The sequence below is a fragment of the Gymnodraco acuticeps genome, unplaced genomic scaffold, assembly GCF_902827175.1.
Source record: "Gymnodraco acuticeps unplaced genomic scaffold, fGymAcu1.1, whole genome shotgun sequence".
Classification (NCBI taxonomy): domain Eukaryota; kingdom Metazoa; phylum Chordata; class Actinopteri; order Perciformes; family Bathydraconidae; genus Gymnodraco; species Gymnodraco acuticeps.
Window position 1 is genome coordinate 1,383,740 of NW_022990459.1, and position 20,965 is coordinate 1,404,704.

At 40.9% G+C, this 20,965-nt stretch overlaps 1 protein-coding gene across 3 annotated transcripts in view; it reads left to right on the forward strand.

Moving 5' to 3' along the window:
• syt1a (synaptotagmin Ia) overlaps nucleotides 1-20,965 on the forward strand; it is a 193,841-nt gene that overhangs the window by 123,460 nt on the left and 49,416 nt on the right. For all 3 annotated transcript variants that reach the window (XM_034225858.1, XM_034225857.1, XM_034225859.1), the window contains one exon: nucleotides 17,799-17,993. In XM_034225858.1, the coding sequence (XP_034081749.1) occupies nucleotides 17,828-17,993 (166 nt within the window). In that variant the 5' untranslated portion in view covers nucleotides 17,799-17,827. The remainder of the gene's footprint in view (nucleotides 1-17,798; nucleotides 17,994-20,965) is intronic.

A 20,965-nucleotide genomic window follows, 5' to 3' on the forward strand; every position in this document is an offset into this window, starting at 1 on the left:
AATCTTTATGAGTCATTCTATTACAAGACCGATATAGTACAAGGTCAGACGGCTGAATATAAGAGTTGGAATGTGTCTTTATTAGGTACCTTTCATTTGTCATACTTTAAAAAAAAAATCAATACCTTGAGTTTTTCAACATGATGCTTTATTGATTATTAACAAATACTCAATAAAGTATTCTCCTGCATCATGTTCCCAAACTTGTACCGTAGGCCTGGCGGTCACAATGTGTAACATGTACTGCTCAGACTACAAATGGAAGAGACAGAAGAAAGCCAAAAAAAAGGGAAAACCCTTTAGCGCTTGGCCTTGCCACTCCCTCCTACACTGATCTCAAATGGAGCTCCGTAATGGACCAATTGCAGCTCTGCCTGCAGCAAACCAGTCCCTTCATTCATGTACTCTGGTCTCTTGGCCAGATTGCACAGGCCTACGGAGAGCCCCCCCCCCCCTCGCAGGCAGGATACAATGAAAGAAGATGGTTAGGTTTCTGGATAGGCGCAGCAGAGAGCCCACATTATGGATGCTAATGGACTGTTTGTGTGCACGGCTCCCTCCCCGCCTCATATTGTTAGTTCTGAGTTCCCAGTGAGCTGCACCTCACTCCCAAGGTCACTGGGGCTTAGTTAGAGAGGGCAGGCCCCAGCTCAGAGTATGTGGGTCCCCCTGGTGGAGCTGGACAGGTCCGAACGCAGCGAGATGTGAGTTAATAAGCTCTCAGGCTGACGGGAGGAGGACAAAAGGGAGCTGCAGCCTCGTATTCAGAGCGTGACGGGGGGGGGGGGAAGCATGTGTTGTTAATTAAACAAATGTTGGAGAAAGAAATGTAAGAATCAGAGAAGCCTGAGGGTGAAAATACATATTTAATAACAGAAGTTTAAATGCTTTATATTCCCATAATTGTTGTTGTCTGTGCCTTTTATATAAAAGGGTTGGAAAGCTATACGGCTATTATGCTTAGTGCTGCTGTGTTTTCAAGAAATGGAAGTAATGCATGCATGTCTGTTACCCACAGTTTAATGAATATGTATTATTCTTTATGTCAGACAAACATATATTAGAGGAGCTGTATTTTGTTCATAGAATAATAGGTACACTGCTGCTTCTGGTGGTGCACAGTAATCCTATCCTTAGGGTTATAGGGAGAAATACAAACAGTAGCACATTGACTTAAAACATATCAATACACAAGGAAAGAGTGACCATTGGCTGGTATAAGAACTAAGAAACTAGAGCAGGTTTAAGCTGAGTATGAGCAGCGGCGGCGGTATTGTCAGAAATAATTATTTTATTTATTTGATCTTGATTTAACTAAGGAATCTCTTGAGACACATTATTTAGAGAGAGACATGGCCGAATCGCAGCGTCAATTGCTAACATGAAAACACACACAGTCAGATTATAACAAGGACATGTAGAGAATAAAACACTACCTGAACAACAGAAACGAAACGAAGAAAAGATAGCCTTGCTTGGTCAAATGAAGTTACAGTCAACAATTGTTTGTTGACTGCAGTGTTTGAATGCCTACAGTATGGCCCTTAATAAACTCTGCCGTGTGGATTATTCCAAGATGAGGGTGTTTAATAAGCAGATGCTTTTTTTCTAGTTAAGAAAAGACTTAAAATAGACTCTCGGGACTTATACAAATATGTGATAATTAAGAATGCCTCACTGTCTTTATTTAATGATTTGAGAATGTACTTGCGAGTTTGGAAAAGTTAGACAATTAATTTTCAGACCTAGAAAAGTGAAAAGGAATGTGTGTGAAAGTGTCATTTTAATGCTACTTTGCAGCCTAATGCTGTCGCCACACGAGTCCTGTCAGTCGGGGACCAGCAGGGAGGGTTTGGACGGCGTGTTTCTGTGTGCTCTGACCTCCGCTGGGCCCTTGAGTTTGGCTCCGTGTGGCGGCCTCTTCTCTGTCTGATCGGATTGGGCCCCAATTGAATGACACAACTGTTTGCCCAGTGGAGGCTGACTGGCATTAAGCTGGTGCCAAACTGACTCTCTGCTGAGACGTCTCACTGGGAAAATATCCCTCCATCCAGCTCCACCTCCCAAATCTCCTGCTGTTTACCAAAAATAAGAATTATCACAGCAGCACACCCTGCCTCACATTGTCACGTCTCGTAATTTGTATTATCAAATAGCACCCATGCTTAGTTAATTCAATTAAAATGTTCAAGTGTCCTGATTTTAATAAGACATTTAGACAAATCAGGCCAAAACTGACAGGGTGGTAAACAGCTAAAGACAATTGACTGCTTTTGCTTATGCTTCATTTCCTCATTATAGATCTATTCAGTGCATCATGGGGAGCTGCCAAACGCATTGATAGTGGTGGATTAGCATCCCCTCTAGACTTCCTCCATGTGTTGTTGTTTAGAGTTTTTCCAGCTGCAGCGCTTTCTACCCAGAGTCGGGAAAATGGAAAGAGTCAGGGTAGATTGTTGCCGGGGACGGCTGTCAGGAAGAATCGCACACTGAAGCTGGCGAGCCCTGACATGCCGTCCTCCATAAGAAGAAAGTAATTGGCCCCCTAATTGCTCTCAGAGGCATGTCTCTCCCACCGAGCCAGTTCCCTTCAGACTCAGTACAAGTCCAGAGTCAGCCCTGTGTGATCCGACCTGAGCAGAGGAAAAGGCTTCCTCTTTCCTCCCTGTGCCATGATAGTGCAGCAGCTCTGTCACTCTGTGTCTGCAGCCCCGTTTATCTCCCTCAGGGGGCACTCGCTTCTCCAGCCAAACACCCCAGTCACTGAGCTGTTCAATCAGACTCGGATCAATAGGAATTACACTTCTACTGCCGATGTAAGAGTCGTCACTGGAGACGCACCTGCATGATGTTCTCTTCAGCTTTAGTCTCTTCAAACTGCATTAAACAATCTGTTACGTACAACTCCACTTCTTTTGTAATTAGAGCTGAAATCCAACAGAAACACTTAAAGACATTTGAATTCTGTATCAGATGTAATTATATGGAACAAAGTCATGGTGATTTGCGTTTTTAGGCTTAAATCAGGCCTTATTCTATTTTGATCTATATATAGACATTTGTATTCATTGGGATAAACCCCTTGAGATGCACCATCTCGTTTTCAAGGGGGTCCCGAAACCCCCTTGAAAAAGTACTAAGTGGTGAGAAAGACAGTTTTCAAATTGGAATCTGATAAGTTTGGCTTCAAAGCCTCAAGAAGGTCAGTTTGTAAAGTTCCCCACCTGGATATACAATGCATATACATCAGTGTTAACCACATTTCCCCCTAAAACTCAAAATTGTTGATTTTGCCCTGAACACTAAGCATTTTTAATGTTCTCCTTTAATCCTCAGCACGTTGACTTTAAAGAGTGGTTCATAGTTCTGCTCTGGATTTAAGTATGTAGACAAAAGGCTTAAGTGTTTGCAGCATCTGTTAGGCATCTCATCACGTTCGTCATCTGTGAAAGGTTGTGTTCTGCATCTCAATGAGCAAGCAAGTGATTTCATGTTTGTTCTTAGTTTAGAGAAAGGTGTTGATGGAGCGGCTATAGACGTGGGAAAGGTAAAGTCAGAGACTCATGAGAAGCCATGACAGGGAGGTTTTCACTGGTGGGGGGAGGCGGAGGATTCAAAAGCCTGCTTTGAATTGAGACGTGCACATGGACGTGCACATGGACGTGCAGTGAAATAGGATGTGTCTGTGGTTCTGGGCCGGGGCCTGATCCACTGTGACAGGGAGGTGTGTCAGATGCAGTTCTCTGCAAAGTTACGCAGATCAGAGTTTACTTACTGGGTTTCTCTGGAGGCAGGATTCATCTCAAGTGTTGTGTAACTGAGCTGGCAGAGCCAAACAAAGTCACCACTTTGTACAAAATGGCTGCTGAAACATTCTTGGAAGGAGAGGAGTTGTTCCAACTGAAATATTTATACTGTTTTCCACCCTTCTTATAATGTGGGCTCATTACTTGTTGTTTGTTCATGTTTATGTATGTTGTGTCTAAGGATCCACTGAAAACGACAGGGTTCATTGTAAAGGGTTTATCCTTAAATTGCTAATTTTCACTTCTCAACAAGTTGTTTATTCTACAGGATATAGCCACGTAGAAATGTGCTTCTGCCAAATATTAACTTGATTAGGCCTTAAGATGTGTTTAAATCACAAAACAGTCATCATTAATTAGTATTTTTTCAATTATTTTGTCACAATGCATACATGTGTGTCTTTGTTAAGTATGAAGAGCGCCTTTCCTCTACTACAGTAACACATAAATCATAACTCTGGGTTACTTGATAAAATCAACAAGCTGTTCCCTTACATCAAACTGCTTGTTAGTGTTAAGCAGTGTTGTGCTAGTTACTGAAAACCAGTAACTAGTTACCATTACTAGTTACTTCATTTCAAAAGTAACTCAGTTACTTTACTGATTACTTACACCCAAAAGTAATGCGTTACTGTGAAAAGTAACGTTTTAGTTACTTAAAAAAAGGGCTCCCATTAATGCCCTTATAGCCTTCATTTCAGTGCTGTTATTGCATTGCATTGCCCTGTGTCCTTTTGTGTCCTTTTGTAGTCAATTTCCTGTTGTCTTACCCCGGCTGATACTTCACTAAATCCACTGTTTTAATTTGTAAGGTAAAATTGTAAATGTAAATTGTAAATCTGTAACCCTGTAAGGTGTCCTTGGGTGTTATGAAAGGCGCCCCCCAAAATAAATGTATTATTATTATTATTGGAGAATAATACAATCTGTTGATCAACTTGACATGCATTATATGCAATCTGGATTGCATCGATATTAGCTGGCTTTCCATTTTTGTATATTCTTTCTCCAGGTAGTTGGAAAAAGTTTTCCGTCCCATATGCCGTGTGCCGCCCGGACATGCTATCATGCTAACTAGCTCCCTGAAAGCGGGTGACTCAACTGTAGCAATAGCCTGCATGTGTTCTACAACATACCGTGCAATGGCTTTATCGACTTTTCCCTGGCTAGCAGTCCCTTGGTTAAAATCCAGCCGCTGTTGCTTAGATGGAGGTGGAGTGGCGTCGGCTGAGTCTCTGTGGTCTTAGCTACTAGCTTCATCCCAGCATGTTGTTTTTGCAGATGTTTTAAGAGATTTGAATGACTGGTTTGGGCAGTAGATAGGATCTTTGACCCGCCAAGACACAACTTACATTTAACTAAAACGTTCTTTTCTTTGTGCTCGACAAAAGTGAAATAGTGAGAATATCTCCAGGTGGAGAAACTAGACTTGAGCTCCGCCGCCGCCATGATAGTCGCCCACAGCCCGTCTCCGCATGTGACACAGGAAGTATCTAAGTACATTTACTCAAGTACTGTATTAAGTACAGTTCTCATCTCTGTTCGCCTGGCTGTTGACTATATAAAAAAACTAACGCAGTAACGGAGTAACGCACCATGTAGTAACGGTAACTGAGTTACTGAATTTAAAAAGTAATGCGTTAGAGTACTAGTTACTGTCACTGGTGTTAAGTTACCGTGACAACAAAGAAAAATACAATGGTCATTTAGCTCCATTCAGTATGTTTTGCTCCAGCTGAAGATCACTTTCCTCACAGGAGAAGCCTCTCTGCAGCCTCTTCAGCACCAAGGACAGCTCCCCATAAAGAAAAAATAACAGATTTAGGGATCATATTATATTAAAAACACACTCAGTTAAATGATGATTACTAAAACTGGCCGTCTTGATTTAAAAAACCAATCCAACCCCACAGACCTCATTTACTTGAATCACAGGACCAATGCAGAAGCAGAAGTCAGTGAAGCGTTGAAAGGACATGGGCAGCATGGACGTCTCGGACTCAGCCAGCAGAGATAATTATCATGTGGGCTGTTTCCTGGAGGAAGTACCATACCAGATGTTTGGGTTGTAGTCTTGTGTCTGCTTAAACTGAGATCATGATGAGTATGTCTCCAAGTGTCAACACTAGTAGTGAGTGGGTTAGAGCTTAGTTGTCTGAAGCGTTGCACCCTTACTGTATGTCTACATTAGAGGCGAGAGAAAGCTCAAAGAAAAGGCTTTGTATGTAAAATCCCAGGTTAAGCTGAAAGGATCAGGCAATTCATTAACAACAGCAGTTATAATAGTCACGTAAATATATTTTAAAGTCGTTTTTAAAGCAGAGATCCAAACTTTCAAGCTGTTTGACCTTCTCAAATGCCAGGTTTCGCTAGTTTCACGTGTATGACTATATACTACTGTGAATTGGTTTGTTCTAAGCAATTTAAAGATATCAAATTGCACTGTTTTTATATACCAGACAATAGTAATTGGTTCCAGCCGACCTTGTGTGCTTGGAGAAAAAAAAGAGCAATCAAGGGTCAACTTTACACCTTTTAAAAGCTTGCAGGCAGCGATCATATTGTCACATTTATACCCTCTGTATATCGGCAGACATCCATTTTAGTGCTCCGTCCCTATATCGCACTTTCATGGCCGCAGACTGTATTATTCAAGAGCAATTTCAACCCAATTCCGTGGGCTGTCTTGATATGCCTGCATCGTATCCCATTCTACAGACTTGATACTTGCAGGAATAGATAGCTCTTTGATGGTATCAAGTCTCGAGTGTGTGCCATATGGAGGTCTCTGTAGCTAAAACCCCATAACAAATATGCCATAGCCCATCTCTGAGCTATGGAGATGATGATATATCAGAGAATGAAATATACAGACACATCTGTCTTTTCGCTCTCTTCCCCTTCCTGCTCCGTCTTTCTGTACCACTGGAGCTCTTCACAACCTGTGGTCACGGCGATAAAAGCTCCATGTAAATGACAGAGTTTCTCCTGAAAATCTAAAGTCATGCTAATGCAGTGTCTGCGATGGCAAACGATAGGCTGAAAGTTTGTCGGTCACAATGCCTGTTTGTTTCAATGTCACCCTCACAATGTTATCTATCAAACTGCCACGACTGCCGACGAGTTGAGTCTCACTCTTCAGGCAACCGTGGCACTGTGGAGAATGATTGAGGGACGCACGTTGTGTTAAATGATAGTGCCAGCAAGATCCAATCTGACAGCTCACTCGGGTTCAAATATAGAAAATGATGGCTGGATTGCTGCCTCTTTCAAAGGTCAAATGCCTCTCACTGGATATTCATCAGGTGCCTTTGTTGTCAGTTTGTGCTGCTGATACAAAGAGCACATCCATCCATCCATCCATCTTCTCCCGCTTATCCGTGGTCGGGTCGCGGGGGTAGCAGTTCCAGCAGAGAGCCCCAAACTTTCTTTTCCCTGGCGACATCAACCAGCTCTGACTGGGGGATCCCAAGGCGCTCCCAGGCCAGCGAAGAGATATAATCCCTCCACCTGGTCCTAGGTCTACCCCTTGGTCTCTTCCCAGCTGGACGTGCCTGGAACACCTCCCTAGGGAGGCGCCCAGGTGGCATCCTAACTAGGTGCCCGAACCACCTCAACTGGCTCCTTTCGACGCGAAGGAGGAGCGGCTCAACTCCGAGTCCCTCCCTGATGACCGAACTTCTCACCTTATCCCTAAGGGAGACACCAGCCACCCTGCGGAGAAAACCCATCTCGGCCGCTTGTATCCGCAAAGAGCACAGCTTACTTTTATTTCATGACAATTATTAAGCTAGTTGGACATTGAGGCAACAGTAGATCAGTCCATGGGGACCTGGCTTTTGGGGGTTGGTTGTTCAGGTCCCCGAAGTACAGTTCCAGTTTGCCAATTAGCCTCTATGTTTATATAAAAGCTGCCCGTTGCTCATATTACATGGATGGTCCTAAACTCGTTTCACTGTGTGTGCTGTGCTGTGTTCATGTGTGATGGCTAAGAGTGGATACACATCCTCAATTTCCATCCATTAAATATCGGAGAGCCTGTGGGCGTATGAAAGGATACCCAATGGGAAAAATGCTCTCTAATGGACGGACAAGGAGAAAAGAAACACATCAAAGTGTGCGAGGAAACAGGCAACAGGCAACATGAGGAGATGCATGAATTATGGGTTTAAGTCAGAACGCCAATGTGAAAGCTAACATATAAAGCGTAATCAGCCTAATCATCTCATTCTCCCCCATTGTGCCGACGTTATCTAATTCACATCTGCTTAAAATGGCAGATCGGTGACACTTGGACTGTTATTTCCGAAGCTGAATTATTTGTCACCTTCTAATCACACTCTCGCATCACTCTATGACACCTTTATGGGCTTAGCAACCTGTCAGCGTTGCGTGTGTGTGTGATTGTGTGCATATTCAAAAGTAGGGGTTTCATGGATGCTGTGACTCAAATGTGAAATCCGACCACCAATCTGTTGCAAGTGTCAATTAGAGTCAGGAAGTAGGTGTTTGTGGTGAAGAATATCTTCACCAGCTGATTTATTCCATCACTCTGAATCCGAATGCTGATGTTTGGTGACCTCGGAAATCACCCAAACTGAATTAGGGTCTGATAGCGTGTAGTTTAGCCTCTCAGCATATGCTCTTGAAACTCACTTCATTCCACTTTTAAGTAGGAAATCAGATAAGGAGTGGATAAGTTGTTTTTCCCCTGAAAATGGCAGTAAAAGTTCAACTGTGTTTTTGGGCTACTGCAGGAAAAAGTCAGACCATTGGAAACTGTTGGATGAGATGCCTCTACAAAGCTTCACATAATGCTTCCTGTTGCATTTAGAATCACTTCACAATTTAACTATCAAAAGATGATACTATACAAGAACCTCAACTTTAGACCAAAACATACCGAAAACCACAGAACAGAAATGCTTTTATATATGTTTTAACGCTGTTATATATGTTACCTGCATAGTTAGAAAACGTGCCATTCCTCTCTTACGTATTAATGCTTTTGAGGACCAGCCCTTAAGAAACAAAGTACTTCTTTCAGCTCCCAAACTGTGGAAGGCTCTGCCCCTGGAGATCAGACAGGCCTCCACACTGCCTGCTTTTAAATCGCTTCTTAAAACCCACCTCTTCTCCTTAGCGTTTTAACATTTGGCGTTTCAACATCTTTCAGAGTGTTGCTTTTTTGCATTTAAACTGTTTTTTGTTTTTACTTGTGCTTGTTTTATGGTGTGTGAGCTGAGCTGTGTTACTTTTTTGTATGCTTTGTTTTATCTATTTGCCTGTACAGCACTTTGGTCTGGAGGTTTAAAGTGCTTTATAAATAAAGTTGTATTGTATTCTTTATACACATCTCTCCAATAGCAAAATGGTCATCAGTTGTTCAAACTATGCTTAAAGTCCTTATGTCCTCACCCCACCATTGTTGTAATATTGTGAGGTGTGCAGCAACAAAGCCTTTCTAAAGAATGTGCCTGCGTCTGCATTCATAATCAATCCCAGAACAAAATGTATTTTGAATCACTTTTTCCAGCGACAAATCAGATGAGACAGCTCTTATTCCTCCACTTACTCACCCGTTGCTTTTCCATTTCTTGTTTGCGCCAATTCAAGACAACATCATCAGTAAACTGCACACACTCCACACTCTGAACAGAATTAAAAGGTCAGCTGCCAAGTGTCTGGAAAGTGCACTTGAAGGGCCGTCTGTTTGAGAACTTGAACAGCTCTAGGGACGTGTCTTTTGACATGGACTCCTTAGACAATGACTAAGGGCTATGTCAACAAGTAGGGAGGTGCAGCGGCTCCATCTGCTACGTCAACTGTAACCGAGGAAACAACTAACAAGGAACAGGAAACAAAACCTCCCACTTCCTCTCCATGGACATTTCCCAGATCTACAAACATTTACAGAAAGTCTTTATTTGTAACGTGGGGACTCATTTGTGACACAACGACGAATTGTGAGAAACTGGATCTGATGACGATACTGAGTTGTTCAATTAAAAGGCTTGGCCAAGGAGAAACTGAAAATATACAATACAAGCAAATCCAAGTATGCAGTCACATTTGAAGGCACCATCGATACTAGTACACCCATTCTCTGTCCCCATGTATCCTTAACAGGGTCAGCAATAAACATCTTTATCTCAAAATGAGCCATTCCGATGGCTCCACAAATCCTAGTCGTGAAAATCGGTATCTCCTCGACCTTGCATACCAACGCACACTGTCTTAACTCTTATCGTTTATGGGCAGCTTTGCACGTTAATACGAATATATTTTTTGGGGGATAAACTTTAAGGCTGTGTACATTTAGATACATTCATATAAGAGATATGAAATCGCTCACACATTACTTAACACTAATGACCTTTAGTATTCTATTAGTTGCTGCCTTTTGTATAAGTCCCAACTTCACAGAATAATTCCCCTCCTGATTATTTGCCTTGATAAAGCGTGTCAGTGTGGATATATGTGGCAATGCCCCGTGGGGGGCAGGTTCTGCAGAGGCAGGCGTGAAAGAGTGGGCAGGAAGCTTATGAAGGTACATTAGATCAAAGCGATGTTGTGCATGAGCATGTACTCAAAAACATTATCCTTTCTTATGACAAATAGATGAACCGATATATAAATGAGAGATTATTTACAGAATTAAGTACTCTCTAAAGCCCCTTGGAGTCTATTGCCCTGCTCTAAGGGTCAGTCCTTGAACGTTAAAACCCCAAATAGCCTCCCTTTACGGGTATGACTCACCTACCAGTAGTCACAGCATGGCCCCTGGCCTCGCCTCTACATCAGACTGATTCAAACAGACACCACTCCCCAGGCGCTGCTATATTAGCCCCGACCCTCGACCCCCTCCCCGCTGCCCCCTCCAGCCTCGCTGCAAACTAAGCACGCAACCAGGGCTAACAGTCGCTAAATGTGGGAGGTGGGTTTTTTAAGATCCTTCAAACTGTATCTGTAATGGGAAACAGAAAAAGAGCCAGTAACTGTAGTGAAAGAAGACCGTACAGATCCCCAGCAGTTGCTGAGTGAGTGAATGGTAAGTAATGTGCATTTGAAGGCTAACCAAAGCTAAATGTTTAAAATAAATGAGTTTAGATTGTGAAATATGTTCTCTTCTTTGCTGAAGGCTTTGCTCTTTTGATAGAAAATCAGTTAATGTAACACTAGATTGGAATCTGGAAGTGTAGCAATGGTTTGAGAAGGAATAATGATGTTGTATCACAAAATGGAAACCTTATTTATCCCATGAAATAATTGGAAAAGTGCCCGCTTCGTGTGTCTTTGCACCCTTCATTAAATAATAGGTTTATTCATCCCCCTGAGGGCAATTAAACCTCGCAGCTCAAAAATTGATGATAAATAAAAAAAGCAACAACAAAAACATTAATGAAGAAGATTTTTTATTAATAAACAAATACATAAATATTAGGTAAAAAGATCAATTTTAATACAGTTAAAATAAATTGTGACTTCAATAACTTTGCTGTTAAATTGTGCAGCCCTAGTCTCAATATTGATTTAATCATAGACACATGATGTATTGCCAGATTCAGCATCCCAAAGTATGAACTCTACTCTATACTCTTCACCTCCTCTACTCTTCACCCTCCTCTCTACTCCACTGCCTCTCATTCAGCCCCAGGCTAACAGACTCATTTTCCAGTGGGTGTGCGATGTTTGTCATACAAACAGACCGAACATATCCACCAACTACTCGGCGGTGTGTCAGACCTCTTCTGTACAAAGAACAAGAGTAGATGATAAGAGCCGCTGAGTTCTGGGGCCCCTGAGTCCCTCTCCCCGGCTTCTTTTTCTAACTTTCCTCCGCGCTTTGGAAGCAGTAATTGAAAATGGGGGAATCTTTGTGCACTGGCTTAATAGAGCCGTCATGCCTTTGCTGCAAAGCGGGGTTAATAACTTTTTCCAGTTCCATTACCCCCTGAGATTGGCTCCAGGTGAGTAAAGAGGCTGCACTGGACAAGGGAAGGTGGCCCGGGGCCTCCTCTGCCTCCTTTTATCTCTGCAGGCAGCTCACCTAACAATCCTTTACGTGACTTATTATTATTATACATAAAAGCCTCCCTCCTTGTGTGTATTTATGGTTGACCACAATGTCTGGGAATCCTCTCGCAAATGAGTTTCCAGCAGATGGTGGTGACTGACAGCCAGTCATTCATTTCCCAGTTCACTAACTCTTGTCCTCCTCATGCACTTTACTAAAGTTTAGCAGCACTGTCAGGATTTCCACTGCATTCATCATTTCAACTAGTTGGAGTTTTCTGCCTCTGATGTTCTTGTCCGTTCATTGGGCTGAGCAGGTTTATTATTTGGCTTGTGTTTGCTGCCAGTAGACTCCATAAAAGATGTCTTTTTCTTGTTCATGTGATACAGCAATGGCATGGCAATTGGTCTGCTGCTGATGGAGAGAGAACAGACAGGAAACAGGGAGAGGAATCTGAGAGTTCATCCGAGGTGGAGGCTTCACACGTGAATGCTTTTTCTACTAGGCTGATCCAACAGACTCATTAGCTACGTTTGAATGCACAACGTAGTCATGTTCTTGGATTTAGCTTTGGTTAACTGAAGGGCTGCCATTAGGGAAGCAAATACTTAACACTCCATCTGCAACTGTCCATTACTTTTTGTAGTTTGCTTGTAATCTGAGAAAAAAAGGACTTTTTCAAGTGGTTCTATTCTTATTTTATTTAAAATGTGCCCGTAATGTAAATTAACACAGAATTTAAAATACAGCAGTTAAAACATTGATATTTGTGTGAGATGTAAAAGGAGCTCTTCATAATTCAAGCACTTCTCAACAACAGGAGGTAATATCTGAACCCTTTATACACGTTAACAATTCTGCCATAAACTACAGCACATAGTTTTCTGATCAATAACCTTTTTATTAAGTTTCGACAATGCATAACCAAGGTTTGGGATTTAGCAATGTAAACCAAATGTATATATGCATATACAAATGAGACAATGGTTTGTATTGTTTATATGTACAAAGATAAAAGGAAAGAACACCGAAAAACCCTAACAAAGACTAAAATAGTCCCCTACATTCACTGCCAGTGAGCCTCAAACCCAATATTCATCAGAAATGTTGTTAAATGAATATATTTGCTTGTAATACATACAGTATGCATATACAAACATGCAACATACACATATACTGTATACTGTATACACACATACATACAGTATACCGCAGATAAGCTATACCAATAACAGATCGTTTTACCGAGTGTACACATAGTTTTAAGGGCAGACCTGCAGGGCACTGTACTTCTATGTATGCCACATACAAAACAAAATCCCATTCAATAAAGATTACTTGAGTCATAATTGTTGGATAATAAAATGGTCTATAAAGCATGGAATTACTTTTTAAATCTAATTTACCAGCTTAATATCTCCCCAGTTCGAGCACGCTATTGTGCATGCATCTCAAGCTTTCATTTGCTTTGAGTTAATGTTGTGTCATTTATCGGTATTACACTTCCAGCACTCCCTTTGGATCAAACAAGTGTCCTTTATATTATTATTCTTTTATCCAGATCTAAAAAGGCACTACCTACGTTTCCTCCTGAGGATACTTTAAACAGGAATAAGCATTCTTTAAACCGTAAATAAACCTAAAAATAGCTTAACATTTATTGGCAACTTACCGGTAAATAATCAAGACGGTTAGTGTCATAAAGCACATTAAAGTATATGACTTCATTAGCAATTCATTATTGTGAGCAGAATACAAAGGACTCACTCTGGATTCAAATGAAAGATGTGCACTTACTTCAGCTGCTGTAATAGAGTCCAGAGAAGAGTCTTCATTTGTGTCTGACTCTTTAGTCAGAACCCTGCTATTGATCCTGACTATTGATCTCTGCACTACGGAGGCATTTGTGAGTCTCTTCATGCTTTGGATTTTTCTTTGACTAAACATTAATGACCCTCTACTGTGAGTCTGCTCCTGTTTAAAAAGTAAAAACTCTGCCTTTACTGAAGTCATTGACATGACCAATTTACTTACTTCACTTAGAGAATGGTTTGATTATTTGATAACAGCTTCTCGAAAAAATAACGTTTCAACAAATGTATATAAATATATTTAACTTATTTATGAAATTAGACTTTTCTTATTGACTAAATCCGATGTTCCTCTGGTGCCTGTGCATTCATGAACTCAATTGGTATAAATTGGTTTGACATATAACAACTGCCAAACCATTTTCCCCCGACAATTAGCAGATCATTCTTGATAAAATGGGTTTAATTGGTCATTTACTGGGTGATTAACTCATGAAACCCAATCAAATAACAAGAGGGACATTATATTGGCAAAAGGCCATCTATGTTAGGCTCTCCTTACTGTACAGCACGGTTCAGCTGTGATCTACTGTATGGGATGTATTGAGTTTGGTGACGGAATGGGCATTAGACCTCGGTTGGGCTGATTTTTGGCTGGTTTATTACTTCCTCAAACAGCGTGAGATGTAACACCCGGCACACTGGAAAATAAGCCAAAAGTGGAACCAGTGAGGAGCTTAGCAATCCACATGATACCTACATGCTGTCCAAATCTGAGCTCAAGACAAGGGGGGACCATCTTCAACATCTCCAAATGTGCTCAATCGATCCATAAGTGGTGCAGGGATGGCATACTTTTCTAGGCTGACCCTGGAGTTAGCATCACGAGGGCTCCCTCAACGAAAAGCAATGTCTTTTTTTTATTGGATTTCGGGAATATTGCAGAGAATAAGATCTTTGATAAACACACGTCTATGATGCTTACACATTTTGATCTGCAAGATAATCTCCATATGTTAATACTAGTTTTTGAACAGTTTAAACAGAAAAAAAACGTAGGCTTCAAGAAGGGGGAATCAGATGTGGTCAATTCCAACTCATTTGAGGGTTAAAGGACTCATTCCTGCACCGCTCCATCAGCTTGATTTAAAAAGAAAACTCTGTAGAAATGGTCCTAATTGGCAATATGACTGACAAGGCTGTGGAGATCCATTGATGGAGGAGACCAAGGAAGGGGAAAAGCAACATGAAAGGATGATGGAGGAGAAAGCAGGAGGATAGACGGAGGGAGCTGACCTAGTTAGATACGAAGAGGAAGGTGGAGGGAAGGAGGTGAGAGGAGGGAGCTGTGTGCCTGCCTCCCCCACGGGGTGGGGACCCGCTGGGCCATCTGGCGGTCCTGTAATTGGGTTGGGACTTTGCACCTGAGTGGCACACCTACAGAGAGATGGTCGTAGCAAAAAATAGGAAGCAAGGAAGCGGCGGTGTTTTGTCCCACAGCGTAGTGAAGGTGGAATAACTGTGATGGGTTGGATCAATTCCCACTGTAGTGACTACTAAATGTATATCATTTATTTTCTAAAATAGGCATTTTGCCACACAGGGCTGCATGAACAAAATGTGTTAATGTGCTATTTTGACTGATATTGCGATGACGAAATTGATGATATGTACTAAACAAATATGTTTTTTTTAGTCTGTATAATACGATTTATAGGCTTTGATATTTCAGAATGGTATTTTAACATATTTAGCCATCAACAAATATTGTTTCCTGCCATTTCAATATGCAATATCGATAAAAATACTATTAATTGTGCAGCCCTACCCACAGTTCACTATGTTTAAAGATAGAATCGACATTTAATTATTAGAGAAGAAGCTACTAGTGCAACAGTAAGAAGAAAGCACAGCCATTTTGTGCAACAAAAAAAGAACATTATTCAAAGCTGTCGTCCATAAAAGTGGCATTTACATTAGTGTTGCAGTGGATATACGGTATGATTACATACTGATGACTACTCTCTGAAAGGTAAAAAGGTCATGGAGGCAGTCAGGTTCTTCCATAAAGATAAATAAGCTCTGATGCACTCGCTCTTCAAATGGACCGCCTGCTGTGAGCTGCTGCAGACAATGGAGATACTATGTAAGTTGTCATCTTGTGCTTGAAGAGGCAAGTAGTCATTAAGGTGCAAATATGAGCTGAATTACAATGTTTCATTTTCGCCGGTGATGTGAGGCCTGATCTGATGCGAGCAGCGTACCGACTCCATGGGTGTTCCTCCACACACACCATCGCTTTCTTTGACATTTTGTTCGGAGATTGAGACGCATCAGCCGTACACGATCCTTAAGACAAAAGGAAATAAGCTTGGAGCATTATTTTAATTCAGATGCACGTCTCATTCAGAAAGGTCTCTGATTCTCTGGAAATGGTATCATTTACATAACAATTTGCCCTCACAACCTGATGCATTCTACATGGTAATTATTCCTATATGAAACATCTTTGTACAAGCTCAATGAACCACCATGTTTGCATTTGTATCCCTCACGTCAGACATAAGCTCGTTAGGAAATATTGAGTGGAAGCCTATGTGCATCCCGGCACGATCAATTATGTTTCTATGGAGGAAGCCTCCCACATGCACTCTGCAGAGCATCATTGTGCTCCCTAAAAGTCCTCGTGTGTGTTGAAGTATCCCTGTCATTGCCAAGCGTGCCTCTTAATGGCTCAGCCCCCACACTAACCTTGCAGCATTTCAAAGGGAGTCCAAAGGGAGGCTGAGTGAACGTGGACATGCGTAGGCGTGTGAGCAACAAAGGGGTAGGTTGAGAGGGCCGAGGTAACCAATGACAGCTTTGTTCACGGCAGGAGAAGGTTCATTGCCACTCTTTACACAACGTGAAATCACTATTAAGTGTTTCTTTCTAAGATTATACTTCTTCATTACTGTAGTGTTTCTCTCTCTGGAAGAATGTGTTGCAGCAGTTAAAAAAAATATCTGTTGGTGACAGACTGAGATGTTGTGTTAGCAAAGTGTTAAAATCACAGCTGCAGAGCGCGGTGATACAGTAAGCTCTCGCAGTATGTTGGGAAGCAGCAGCTAGTTATCATGAAAAGATGTTAGCAGAGTTGAGCATCAAAAACAAGGGATTTCAACTTTATTTCAAAATGCTGATTCTCCCAAAAACACAGTGTTTCAGTTCAATGGAGCTGTGTGCTGAAGTGACATTTCTACACTCATATAGAGCCTTGAAAATGATTTAGTAAGTTAAACAGGATAGGAACCACTTGATTATTCTGTTAGACAAAATGAAAGCAGCATAATATTTGACAAGTATCGAGTTAAAACAAATGAATTAATAGTCTATGAAATAAAATGAGGCACCAACTGTTTTTCTTTTCTTTTTTTATCAATCAATGAATGCTAAATATGAACTCTACTCTCTTTGCATTACGGACCGCTGCTCAGAAAAATCCAGACTTTATGATGATCAGTTTTCAAAATGTTTATACATTTAATACAACAATATTTAGGTTTATTTTTGGGTACACGTAACACAATAAAGCCATGGAGTATTTAGTGTCATAGTTATCCTTGTTGTTAAGGCAGTATGGACATATTGTGGAAGCTTTATGTTCTTTGTGAAGTGATGATAAGCATGCGCAAAATAGTAAAAAAATATGACTGTATCCACATAAACACACACACACACACACAGCACCGTTTAACATTACTGATACATGGTTTCCTTCTTCCCCCTCACAAAAACACCTGAATGTAAAGTAAACACACCTGCTGTGTGCAGAGAGCAGGGTGTGATAAGATATAGTACTCCTTGAAACCTTATTTACTGACTTCCCCGAGCCCCCGATTTTCAATTAAGCCGGTAGCAGTGCCAGGATGTGCTGCCTGTGTCGTACAACAGTAATAAATAATAATGGTATCTTTGCTCTGTGATGCTAATCTGGAGTTTAAGCAATGAGTGAGTAGCTTTGTTCTGAATTCAGCATGCTGGCCAATTCATCCTGGACCCCAGCTGATGTTTACCCAGCCTGAGCCAGCAGCTGCTCACACGCTCTGCCTCTGACATGCATCTGTCACAGCGGCAAGGAAAATAAATCTAAGCCACTCTGTTTCCCCTCCCTCCTCTGTTCAGTATCTGCCTGGCTGCCCAGCACCGCCACCATGACCGAGGGTCGGAGGGAAGCACTGGCGGCGCCGGCGCCCGACTCCACCACCGCCTCCATAGCCGGCTCCAACATGACCAACACCGGCCCGGGCACCGGGGAGAAGGACGAGGACTTCTCCAAGCTGAAGAACAAGTTCATGAATGAGCTGAACAAAATCCCATGTAAGTGTGACTAACTTCTCTAGGATAATTGTGATGCGGAAACAAGTTAAGAAGCAACTTCTTTGACCATTGATTTAGCATAAATGCCCCAAGAAATACCTGTACTCAGCACATGGCTGGAGTGCAACATTTGTTTAACCTTTGTTTAAAGACATAATGAAAATAACATGAAGAGATGCAAAATTACACTAGTTTTAACTTAGATTCATTCAATCAATTCTTCATTGGTGATAATACGTTTAGTTTTACATAAACTTGAGCAACACACTATAAAGACTGCTTAAAATACTCTTGCAACACTAGTGAATTAATTATACAATAACTGTAATATTGATCAAATACTATCCAGCAGAAGAAAAAAAAACACTTGACTCAATTTTATTTCTGTTCATTTAAAAAGAGGGCTGCAAGAAAGTATTACAAATATTTAATATTTAAAACTTGATGTTATACTATTCTGACCCAGTTCGACCTTTGTCAGTTCAAAGTCAAGTCAAAGTCAACTTTATTGTCAATCTTTCAGTTTCAGAGATCGAAATACCGTTTCACACAATCCCGAATATAAAAATTCAAATATGTATAAAAATATGTATAAAATATGTATATCCTACAATCAACAGACACATTTATACATGTTCACACATTAAGATAACAAAACACAACAATCAATATACAAAATAACAGTCACTTCAATGTCTTTGGGAATGTACATTAGTGCAAGACTGTCCATAGTAACGTAAAAAAGTGTCTGGTGCTGGATTTGTCTGCTCAAATGTCAAAAGAACAATCCTTCACTGAGTATTTCAAACATTTCTATCAAATAAATGTATAATATAACCCACCCTGCAGGGTTGACACCTGTCACTGAAGCTGTTTTCTCTGTGATGTGTCTATAATTACACTCCCTGTGATTCACACCACTCAATCCACTCAGTGTGATTTTACTCTGACCATGACTCAGAAATGATTCATGTGCTAAAGAACTGGTCGATGACGCACAAGACAACAAAACCTTGAATATTGAAAAAAGACATTTGAATCAGGTGAAATAAAATAAGTTAAATGTAATGCTGGAGTCAACAAAATAAATGTAATATTTCACGCATTGAATGACTTCTTGAAGTATTAAACACGCATCTGGCAACAATAATTCAAGTGTTTGACATGATAAATGATGCATAACTGGCTTTATCAATTGCTGTGAGATTAGTTCTATGATGTCTACTATGTTCCACATCATATCTGTCAATCAAATACTTCCACAACTGTATATGTGTGCATGGATCATTTGAACAGTACTTAGTATATGAGAATATGGTTCATTCAGGATAGAGCACTGCCTGGAAATACAAGACTATCAGCATTCAGCAAACATCTATACATAAATATATTCAGATGCCGATGGAAGTGATTTTTACAACAGGAAATTGCACCTGTGGAAGAGAAGCCCTATTTCGTTAGCCAAAATGCAAATGATAACATGTTCCATGGGCATGTTCTTTTTTCCAGATGTGTAATAGTAGCATAACAAATCCCCCTTACATACAGTAAGATTTATTTGAATTTGGTTGATATTTACAAAATAAAACACCTAGTTTATAGCCAGACAACTTATTCTTCCATATGGATTTCACCAATCCGAGCGCATTTTCTTTTGAAAGACTGAATAAAAAAGATCAACAATGTTTGGTATTGTTATTCAGATACAGGGCTTCTAAGGTTGACGTGTTCTTTACCTCTCTAGCAAGGCCTGACAACCCTTTTCAAATCATCTGAAGTATTGACATTGCAATCTGGAGAAGAAAAACATAATGCGGTCTTCTTTTGTGTACCCTAGGCTGAAAAGTCATCCGAGAGCTCCCCAATGAATATCTGTCTGTTACACAGGCTCCTAAATTACTGTTTTCTCACCTCATCCACTCGATCAAAGGCAGTGTTTGCTCCCCAGTGCTGCCAAGTTAATAATGAATGCCCAAAGACTTGTTTACTCCGTGGAATATCGATACTGTCTGGAGAAAGTCAGGCAGCGGATTTAACGAGGAATATGCAAGAGGAGACGCTGCATGCTCAGCCGATGCTCCTGCAGGAGGTTTTCTGCTGGGCTTATAACCCAGTTTAAGCCCTGCAGGCTTTGAGGCTGGACGCAAAAGGCTCTCTGACTGGACTAAGTTTTTGCTGAATTTCTGTCCATCAGGATCTGCAGGACATATCTCTGAGCCGGGGATATAGCCTCGGCCTTCGTCAGAAAACCAGCAGACTTTATCTCAGCCTTCCCGCTCTAACTGTCTGCCTTCTTTCATTTTTCGCTATAAACAGTCCCAAAGATAAAGTTTGGTGAACTCATGAAAATAGTTTTTTTGCTAGGGTTTAAATATTCTATTCGATGAGCTGCAGGTCTGCAAATAACAATTATTCACTTTTCTGTTAAGAATTTCTCAATTAATCTGTTCATTGATATGAATTGTCCATGAAATGTCTGAAAATAATTAAAGAAGGCCGTCATAAGTTCCTCGAGCTTGAGCTAACTTTTTCAAATTGCTTCTTTTTTTTCTATCACATTACAAAACTGTATTATGTTCAAATAACAAAGTCACTAAATAAAATAGCTCCGGCAGAAAAAGAGATAATGCACCCACTATGGGAACCAGATTCAAACATAATAATTGTAATATGATTGTGTTGCTTGAAAACAATCATTCCTTCTGCAAACATTTCAGAGTTGTCTAATCAATTTGTGAATGATAAAGCCATCCAAGTCCATAGGAACATGAGCACACACATCCCGACACACACACACACACACACACACACACACACACACACACACACACACACACACACACACACACACACACACACACCTAGGTCCAACTGTGTAATCACACTAAACCATTTGGTTTCTTCTCTTTGAGCGGAGAGCTTGTCTCTGAGGGAACCAGCGTATTGAATTTCTTAGTAAGTTTTCTAAACAC